The sequence below is a fragment of the Vigna unguiculata genome, unplaced genomic scaffold (genome assembly GCF_004118075.2).
Source record: "Vigna unguiculata cultivar IT97K-499-35 unplaced genomic scaffold, ASM411807v1 contig_20, whole genome shotgun sequence".
In the NCBI taxonomy this organism is placed as follows: Eukaryota; Viridiplantae; Streptophyta; class Magnoliopsida; order Fabales; family Fabaceae; genus Vigna; species Vigna unguiculata.
Window position 1 is genome coordinate 622,992 of NW_021010902.1, and position 11,021 is coordinate 634,012.

The following is an 11,021-nucleotide window of genomic DNA, read 5'->3' on the forward strand; positions in this document are numbered from 1 at the left end:
CTGGACCCATGGACTTGATTCCCTACAATCCTCCAAAGGATAGAGGCCCTGTGTACTCACATTTTGAGAGGATGGTGCTGAACCAGTTGCATGAGCTTAATGTGTCTCAACATGAACATCACAACTATTGCAATGAGAGGTTCAATGCATTGGATGGCCAAATCCATGATATCCATGATATGCTCCACTCATTCCATACCAGAAATGACCCTCAGGATGACTGAGTGTGGTGGTTGTTTAGGATCATGCATTGCATCCTTGTGTTTGTGATTTTTCAATTCCAGTTCTGTTTGTTTCAGTTGGTTGTTTTTCATTTCAGTCGGCTGATTGTATCAGCTTTATGCATATGTTTTTTGTTTTCAGTTTCTGTTGTATCAGCTTAAGTCAAGTGAAATCAACCGATTGATTTGAAAATCAACCTGTTGAATTTCGTAATAGTTTGACTATAAAAGTTGTGATTTTGGAAAGAGAGGTCAGTTGATCATTTTAGAGCACGATTTGGTTCTGGAAACTTGTGGAAACTCTCTCCTTCGTGATCATAGGTGTTGCAGTTGTTGAAGATTGATCTTGGATCAATTCTTGAAGCTTTTGGCTTGGTTTGAAGCTTGGAGAAAGTGGTTTGTGGTAGGCAAGGTTGTGCTACCACTGAGGTTTGATCTTTCTTAAGCTTTGTGTGTGTGCCTGGTGGTTTTCCAGGTCTGCAAGAGGGTTCTTGCTGTGTTGGTGTGATTCTTATGTGATTCAAGAGTCTTTTATGGTGTTTTTGCATATTTTGGAAGTGTAAGGGTGGATTCTTTGTAAAACTTTTGAAATAGTGCAAATTTAAGCTCAGGTTACCTTGACAAACTGGATGTAGCTCAAGTTTGAGTGAACCAGTATAAAAATTCATGGTATCCTCTCTTCTCTAACCTTTCTCTCTTGCATTTTCAATTTAAAGTTTCAAGAACTTGTGCTTTAATAATCTTTTTCATGTTCTTGCATGTTTTCATAGCATCTAAAGCATTGAGCATGTTTGTATAATCATTTGGAACTGATCTTGATCAATCTTGAGCATTGTTTCTGGTTTAAAATTCAAATTCACATTTCTGCATTTTTCCTAGTATTTCAGTCAACTGTTTTTCAGTTTCAATCGATTGATTATACCAGAACAGAATCTGTTTAGTAAAATCGATCTGTTAACTCTGTTTTTGATCGATTGAAAGTGTATAGTTCAGTACTATTTGCATCCCAACTTGGTGATCTATTTGATTCAATTAAAGTAGGTTTTAGCTTGCAAAAATAGCCTAAAGTTTTAACTAGCCAATTCAACACCCCCTTCTTGGCTTTTCAACCATTTCAAAACTAACAAGAGGGACTTACGCGGAACGAAAGAATGAGGCTGAGCTTGCTAAGCTATGACGACTCCAAACCCTAGAAAAGGATGACGGCAGCTTCTCTAAGAGATGTGTGGGATCTGTTTTACGAAGAGTAGTTACAAGTTAGGGTTTTGGGGTATCTTAGGTCAGAAATTGAATTGGGCCAACCCCATTTAGGCCCAAAAGATTGGGCAGCCTCTACAATAAGATAGGCAGAAATAATTGGGCCTTACATTCCCTCCAACAACAAAAATTTTTGACCTCGAAAATGAAAGCTTACCAGGCAAAAAGATGTGGGTGTGATTTCCTCATATCCTCCTCCAACTCCCAAGTCGAGTCACCCGTTCTCTGATCCTAGATGACTCTAACCAGGCGGACTTCCTTTCCTCGACGCTCCTCAACTTTGCTATCATCTAGAGCGACAGGTGGTACTTCCACTGTGAAGTATTCCCTGATCTGTATATCCTCGGCTTCCAACACATGCGCTGGGTCAAACACGTACTTCCTCAACTGTGAGACATGAAACACTGGATGAAGGTTCGCCAACTTTGGGGGTAAGGCTATCTCGTAAGCCACTGGCCCAATCCTCCTCGTGATCTGATAGGGGCCAAGGAACTTGGGCGAAAGCTTCCTTGAGCGGAGATACATGGTCACCCTCAGGAATACATGATCACCAGCTGCGAACTCCAGAGGTCTCCTCCTACGGTCTACATAGGCCTTCTGCCTACTCTGAGAAGCTTGCATATTGTTCCTCACCATTCTCACTTTCTTAGTGGTCTGCTCTAACAATTCTGGTCCAACCAACACCGCTTCCCCATCTTGATACCAATAGAGAGGAGTCCTACAACTCCTGCCATAAAGAGCCTCGTATGGCGCCAAGCCGATGCTCGCATGGAAACTGTTGTTGTAGGTGAACTGTATCAAAGGTAATACCTCACCCTAAGCACCCAGATGATCCAATATGCAAGTCCTCAACAAATCCTTGAATGACTGAATCGTCCTCTCAGACTGGCCATCGGTTTGAGGGTGATAAGCTAAGCGCATAGTCAACTTGGTCCGCAAAGCCTCCTGTAAGGTTTGCCAGAACCGGGATGTAAACCGTGGGTCTCTGTCAGAAACTATGCTCAAAGGTATTCCATGCAACCTCACGATCTCCTTAATGTACAGCTGGGCTAACTTGGCCCTAGACATCCTCAAGTTCATCGCCAAAAAGTGGGCACTCTTGGTCAACCGGTCCACTATCACCCAGATGGTGTCAAGTCCTCTAAAAGTCCGTGGCAAATGGGTTACAAAATCCATGGAGATGTTGTCCCATATCGACATTGGTATTTCTAAAGGCTGTAAGTTCGCACCGGGCCTCTGGTGCTCCACCTTCGCCTTCTGACAAGTTAAACATGCTGATACGAACTGAGCCACATCCTTCTTCATCCCTTGCCACCAGAAAGTATCCTTAAGATCTTAGTACATCTTAGTCATGCCAGGATGCAAACTAAGACGACTCTTATGTCCTTCCTTAAGAATTAACTTCTTTACCTCAGCATCATTGGGTACACAGATCCTGCCCTGGAACCTCAAGATATCATCATTACCCAAAATGAAATCTCTAGTCTCATCTGACCCAAGCTGTTCTCTGACTCTGTTTAGGCTGGGATCTAATAACTGCCTCTCTCTCACTGAGCTCAAGAAGTCACTAGATATAGTAAGGGTAGTACACCTAATGGACTCAGACCCCAACTCCACTTGTAGCCTCATGTCCCTGAACTTCTCCAGCAATTCTACCTCTTTTATCATGAGATGTGTCGTATGTACAGTTTTCCTACTCAGAGCATCTGCCACCATATTTGCCTTCCCCGGATGATATAGGAGATCGAAGTCATAATCTTTCAGGAACTCCATCCACCTCCTCGACCTCATGTTCAGCTCCTTCTGGTCAAACAAGTACTTTAAACTTTTGTGGTCGCTGAATACATGAAACTGAGCACCATAAAGATAATGCCTCCAAATCTTCAAGGCAAAGACTATCGCCACCAACTCCAAGTCATGAGTGGGGTAGTTCCTCTCATGCACCTTGAGTTGTCTCGAGGCATATGCCACAGCCTTCTTCTCCTGCATCAAAATGCAACCAAGTCCGAGGTGGGAGGCGTCACAGTAGACCTCGAACGGCCTCCCAACATCCGGGATCACTAATATTGGAGCGCTAGTCAATCTTCTCTTCAACTCCTGGAAACTTTCCTCGCACTTATCTGTCCAAGTGAAGGGTTGGTCCTTCCGACTAAGCAGTGTCAGAGGTGCCACTATTTTGGAGAATCCCTCTATGAACCTCCTATAGCAGCCCGCTAACCCCACAAAGCTCCTGATCTCTATGGCCGACTTAGGACTTTCCCACTATACCACTGCCTCAACCTTCATTGGGTCCACTACAATCCCCTTGGCGGATATCACATGCCCCAAAAACTGAACCTCATCCATCCAGAATTCGCACTTGGACAACTTGGCATATAACTATTTCTCTCTCAGAACACCAAGCACCAACCTCAGGTGTTCTGCATGCTCCTCCTGAATCTTAGAATAGATAAGGATGTCGTCTATGAAGACTACGACAAACTTATCTAAGAAGGGTCTGAAAATCTGGTTCATGTAGTCCATGAACACTGCTGGAGCATTGGTCACACCAAAAGGCATAACCATGTACTCATAGTGTCCATACCAGGATCAGAAGGTCGTCTTCTACAAATCATCAGCCTTTACCAAAATCTGATGGTATCCCGACCGCAGGTCTATCTTCGAGAATACTGACGACCCATGCAGCTAATCCATCAAGTCATCAATTCTCGGGAGTGGATACTTATTCTTGATCGTCATCTTGTTCAGTTGCCTGTAGTCCACACACAAGCGTGAACTCCCATCTTTCTTCTTTACCAGCAACACTGGTGCTCCCCACAGCGAAGTGTTGGGTCGGATAAACTGCTTCACCATTAGTTCCTTTATCTGTTTCTTAAGTTCCACCAACTTCGCCGGAGCCATGCGGTATGGAGCCATCGATATCGGACTTATCCCTGGTACTAGGTCAATAGAGAACTCCACCTCCCAACTAGGAGGTAACCCAGGTACTTCATGTGGATACACGTCCTCAAACTCATGCACCACATGTATAATTGATGGTCCCTCTCTCTCCTCCACTTCCATAAGGGCGAAGATTATGAAGCATTGCGCGCCAGTCTAAATCTCCCTCACCACCCCCTAAGGAGACACTAACTCGAGCTCCTCTAAATCGGGAAACAACAACCTCTTCTCCCGACAGTTTATAAAGATGCGGTTGGTAGAGAGTCAATCCATCCCTAGGATCATTTCCAACTCTTAGAGAGGCAGACATATCAGATTCACCCTATATTTGCGTCCTTCCACCTCCACAGGACACCTAGCACACAAGCAAAACGTCCTGACCAAACCCGATGCCGAAGTAGATAGCACAAGTTCACACTATAGCTCACACACCGGCAGACCCAACTTTTTCACACAAGCATATAACAAAAAGGAGTGTGTCGCTCTAGAATCATATAACACGCAGCATCTCATCCCAGAAATCACACAATAACGCATAACGAGGTTACCTGAACCTGTCGCCTCTGCTCTGGTCATGGCATAGACTCTCCCCGTCGCCTGAGGCTTCTTGCCTTTATCTCTCCGCTGGTGTTGGTGAGGAGTCTGAACTGGAGGGCGTGCCGCTGCCCTAGCAATAGTGGGACAATCCTTCCCGAAGTGGCCCTCCTTGCCACAGTTGTTGCATCTGCGGTAACCCTCCATGCAAAGGCAAGCGCTCCTCAAGTGTGGGCCCCCACATATGTAACACTACACTCGACCCTGCTGGGGAGGAAGACCCCTAGACCCCTGAGGCTGATGGGGAGGTCTATCATATGGTTTCCTCCGCTCGTCGTGTCCGGGCTTGGACCCAAATGGTCTACCAATCCTCTGAGGCTGTTGGGGCCGCTGACCCTCTACCTCATTCTTCGTCTTCTCCATCACCGTGGCCTTCTCCACCAGAGCGGAAAAATCCTTAAAGGATAAGGGTGCTACCATCAAGCGAATATCTCCCCTGATGTCGTTCTCGAATTTTCGGCATCTCCACTCCTCATCCAGCGACAAGGTATAAAAGCGGCTGAGGTGCTTGAACTTCTCAGCATAGTCAGTCATCGTCTTCCCTCCCTGGGTCAGTTGGAGGAATTCCACCTCCTTGCCATATCCAATGCTGTCTGGGAAATATTCCGGGAGGAATTTCCCCCTAAAGGCCTCCCATCTTACCGGCTCGCCTCTCTCCTCCATGATGGATTTGGTACTGGTCCACCAGTGCTCAGCCTCCGCGGTGAGCATGTATATTGTGACAACTAACCTATTCTCCGCTGAGCATGTTTTTGCATCAAAGATCCTCTCCAGATCCTTCAGCCACTGGTCTGCTACGTCAGGGCTCGTCTTCCCGTTGCACTTCACGGGATGGTGTTTCAGGAAGTCTTACAGACTCTACTCCCTAACTGGTGGTGGTGGGTCTGGGCTAAACACAAGGGCAGTCGCCTTTCTCTTCCAACTGGCAGAGGGCCTCCATATGCTGCCTATGTGCATCCTCGGCAGCCACACGTGCAACCTCCATCTGCTGCATCACTGCCTGCTGTTGCTCAAGCGACACCGCCTGTCGCTGCATCGCTGCCTCATGCTGTTGCATTATCGCTATGCTTTGCTGCGTCATGGCAGCCACCATCGCCTCTATTGCCCTGGCAATATCGGGCAAGTCACCTTGGGACGATTGTGAAGTCCTACGAGGAGGTGCCATAGTTCACTGGCACACATAAAATCATTTGGTTAGGCTCGAATAAGGCAAGAATTTAACTAAGAACACTCAGAAGGCACAAAGAAAGCTAAGCGGACATCCAAGTCCACAGACCTAAGGAATGACCGCTCTGATACCATAAATGTAACGTCCCATTTAATTATTAAGCGAAATTAAAAGACACGTCACACAAAATAGTAATGTAGAGTAGTCCTGGGGTCCTTAACAAAACCCCTACAAACTGGGCACACCACGATGCCAACGGAAACCAGATAAAAGTCTAACAAAATGAGAGTAGAATAGTAAAGCATAGAGCAATACATGGGCCGTAGCCCTAAGGAAAACCCATGAAGAAAAGAAACATAAAGTCCAGCCCAAATGGCTAAGCAATGGAATCACCATTTCCTTGCTAACCGCGAGAACCTCGCCCATCTGCTCCCATCAATCAAATTGATGATCATCGCAAGAAAGAAGAGCTACATACAAGATAACCATACAACAAACAGGGTAAGCTAGAGCCAACAACATTTTCATCATATAGTCAAATATACTTTCACCATCCAATATCCATACAACAACCAAGCATGTTATGAATTTTCAATCGATACACTACGACTCGACTCGACTCATCGGGATACGTATAACTTGGTCGGATTCAGCGGATGCTTGCACTTGTGGTGGATACCTTTGCTCACCCCCGAGCTATGTGTTACAAGTGTTACGATGGATCAATTTTCACTCACCACCAGGTTAGCCCTTAGTGAATTTCAGGCTTCCTGCTACTCTCACCACAGGATTCAGTCCGCTCTAGGTGAGACTAACTGACTCCTTAGAGTGTCAGGATGCAACCTTACCTTGAATACTTACCTAGTTATACAGATGGGGCACCACCATGGACACCCACTAACAAGGGCCATGGAATTACGTCCCGACCACTGAAGCGCAACCCTGAAGGCCTCACCTAGAGACTCCACATAATTACACATTGACATGGACCCAACAATCATAAATCAACAATAAGAGAATACCAATCATGCTTACAATTCCATGTCAACCTCTGAAAAATAACACCACATTCGTATCACATGTTGAACCCATACCACTGGTCAATACCACCCCATGAGTATAGGGCCTTGATGAGTCATTGTTATCTTCCATTCCACTACCCTTTGGGTACCCATTAGACAGTTGACTAATGCTTAATTGTTCATCTTTAGAGTGTTTTGCATCTGTTGGGCTTTATTGGGCCATTGTTCCGAATTTGGACTAATTTCACATTATTTGGCCTAATTTTTGGTTTTAATTATTTTTAGGTATTTGGGTGAAGCAATTTGGAGCTTGGACGTCAATATTCAGTTGAAGAGAGTCGCCACATCATTTCCATGTCATTTCTACATCATTTCCATGTCAGCAAAGTCAATGGGTCAACATTTGAGGCCCAGAGTGGCATTTTTGTAATTCTACAGCTCATAATGGCAGTTTCGTAATTCTGAGTGGCAGGGGTGATATGACCACGAAATTTGGTCTGCATGGGGAAGACCAGCCGCTCCATCATCTTCAACCTCTCTTCAAAACCTCCATTTTCGTTCTCCAAGCTTCCATGGACGTGCCCCTTGCGGTTTTTCACATTTTTGGCTCATTTTTACCGTTTTTATGCATATTTGACAGCACCCATAGAGGGTTTTACGTTTTGAATTCGTTTTCTTGCTTGCGCAGTTCGTTTTGTGGGTTTTATACACTTGGAACAGCACCCATTAATGCGGTTTTCGCATTTATATATGATAGCACCGTTTTGCATTCCATTGAAGCTTTGAAATCTCTCTTTTTGCTCTTAATTTGTGTTTTTCATATTTCATAAGTTAGAGGTTTTTGATTCTAGTTTTGTGATTCCAGAATTGTGGTGTCTAATTTCTCATTTCCATGTCTAGCTAATTTCGTTTATTGACTCCTTGATAAAAAATGCAATGAAGCTTTGAGGTTGTGCTTACTTGTGAAATCTGCCATATCTCTTTGTTCTAATTCGGGAATGCATTGTGATGAATCTGTTTGTGCTTAATTTACAGAGTAATTGCATGTTTTTTGGTTAAGTTATGTTCATGCTTAATTTATGTAACTTGGTTGTCACGAATTTAAGGATGTGTGCTTTGCTTAATTGCATAATGAAGTTAGATTGTAATTTTCGCTTAGTAGATTATTATCTAGTGGATTGAGAGAAGGCAGAGGTGTTAATTTGGTGGCCTATGATAAATGAATTTCGGTTTCAATCAAGGATGTCAATACGGTTTTAATCACTCTTTGCATTCAATTAATCTGTTGATTAGAATTCTGAATTTGTCTGCCAACCCCCGCCCCCTTTGTGTTGTATTGTTGTGTTCGTCTACAAATTGAAGCTTTGAATGAAAATATTTGTCGTTGGGAGACGACTTGGTTCACTTTCAGATACTGCATTTAATATGTTTTAATTTGGTGGGGTACGGCCTCTATCAGGCCTCATCTTATATCAATACTATGTCACATTAATTCCAACTCACTCATTAATTTCACATGCCAAGCTTCGATGATATCCATCATTCCATTCATGAATTATGTCACAGATACATGGCAATCCATTATATATATATATATATGTATATATATATATATATATATGTATATATATATATATTCATATATATATATACATATATATATATGTATATATATATATATGTATATATATATATGAATATATATATAGATGTATATATATATATATATATATGTATATATATATATATACATATATATATATATACATACATATATATATATATACATATATATATATATATACATATATATATATCTCAACATATCAAGCATACCCAAACAATTACAAATCATTCAAGGATAACCAAACAACCAAACCACGCACTATCTCGCCCAATCCCTCGCTCAGGCTGAAGGGTCTCGCTCAGGTGAGACAGTCTCGCTCAGGCGAGCCCCCTTCGCCTAGGCGGGGGCTCGAAAAGGAAACAGGAACCAACGCGCGGTCTCGCTTAGGCGAGACCCCTCTCGCCTGGGCGAGTGGTTCGATTGCTCAAAATAATGAGCTGGTCGCTTGGGCGACCTTTCACGAAAATGGACTTGGGCGAGCCTCCGCCAGACTCGCGTAGGTTAGTCCGACTCGCCTGGGCGAGATTATCAGTTCTTGCCCTGGTCTCACCTGCAGCAGATGTATCTTTCAACCCCAGCCAATCATACAAAGCATTTCACGTCCCAAGAACAATGATTAACCCATACAAACAATTCGCAAGCTCAAGAACATGCATAAAAAACAACTTAAACTCGAACCCTCACTTCCCAGTACCTGGAAACGTTAGCTAAGGCTTTGATACTCGAACAGTGAGGGACAATAGCTCATGGGACAGTTTCGCGAGCTGAAAAACAGTGGGACAAGTTCCAAAAATGAGCTCATTAGAAAGCTCTAACTGAGAACATACGGAAGAATCAAATGAACATAGAGCTTGAGTTGGGAGGGACTTACACAGAACGGAAGAATGAGGCTGAGCTTGCTAAGCTATGACGACTCCAAACCCTAGCAGAGGATGACGACAGTTTCTCTAAGAGATGTGTGGGATCTGTTTTACGAAGAGTAGTTACAAGTTAGAGTTTTGGGGTATCTTAGGTCAGAAATTGAATTGTGCCAACCCCATTTAGGCCCAAAAGATTGGGCAGCCTCTACAATAAGATGGGCAGATATAATTGGGCCTTACACTAGAGGTGTGCATTTATGTTGTCTTTTTCATAACTCTAAAATATCATATACATATTTTACTACCTTTCTTTTTCTATTTCTTAGGAAATCTTTTTAAATCTCATGTATATAATCATATTCACCCACGTAACAATATATCTTTTCAATAAATCCATTTAACAAATAATCATCATTTATAACTCATTTATAGTGCAATAATTACTTTATATATCCTTCAAAATAATCTCTTATCTTTCATATCCTAAAACATCATTTAAATAAAATAAATCTTTTAAATTACTAAACAATTACGTTTCTTATAATAGCTTTCTAAATAAATACTTTTTAAATAATTAGTGGTCACTTAAAAATATTTAACATCTTTTAACAATATCTTATAATATTTAACGACATATATCTAATATATTTTAATTAAATAAATTTTAAACCATTTTGTCTTTTACTTTAAATATTTATTTAATCTCATTTATTTATTTTTATAATTATTATAATTTTTTGATCTTTTATTCTCTTAACAAATCAATTTTTCGTCCTAAAAAATTAAATTTCTAGAATGCATTTTATACAAAATTAAAAATATTTTAAAACTGTACAAAATTAAATTAATATTTTAAAACATGAATATGATCGTATAAATTCATATTATTAGTCTCTATATATAAATATTTATACAATTGTATCATTAGTTATTAAATTAAATAATTAGTTATTGTAATATATATATATATATATATATATATATATATATCATTTATAGATAATTTTATTTATTAATTTAATCCTCATTAGTAATCATATTATTAATAATAATATTATGAATGAAAAAATAAAAATAACCGAAACTTCCAAAAATTTCCAAATAATATTATAATATTATTTGATAGTTACATTTGACGGATTTCACTCCCAGTCATTTCAGTATATATAGTTATCATTCCTAACATTAAATATATCCTATAAAACATAACATAAACATATTCGTATATATTTATATATTTCTTATGTACATATAATGGATCATGCTTCTACTAATATACGTCGAAATAGAAGATACATAAATCTGAAACTTTTCCGATTCACAGCTTAGAAT

At 41.2% G+C, this 11,021-nt stretch overlaps 1 protein-coding gene across 1 annotated transcript; it reads right to left on the reverse strand.

Annotated features, from left to right (window-relative positions):
* Window positions 1–5,204: 5,204 nt before the first annotated feature.
* LOC114171315 lies at window positions 5,205–6,177 on the reverse strand. The gene is made up of 2 exons (XM_028056434.1): window positions 5,908–6,177; window positions 5,205–5,834 (listed from the first exon to the last, which is right to left on the reverse strand). Exons 1-2 carry the CDS (start codon window positions 6,175–6,177, stop codon window positions 5,205–5,207), a joined length of 900 nt encoding a protein of 299 aa, XP_027912235.1.
* Window positions 6,178–11,021: the final 4,844 nt, after the last annotated feature.

Coding starts and splice junctions, on each gene's coding strand:
- LOC114171315 (XM_028056434.1), bottom strand. CDS start 6,177: ATGGCACCTCCTCGTAGGACTTCACAATCGTCCCAAGGTGACTTGCCC. Junction 5,835..5,907: donor AGAAAGGCGACTGCCCTTGT/GTTTAGCCCAGA, acceptor CATCCCGTGAAG/TGCAACGGGAAGACGAGCCC.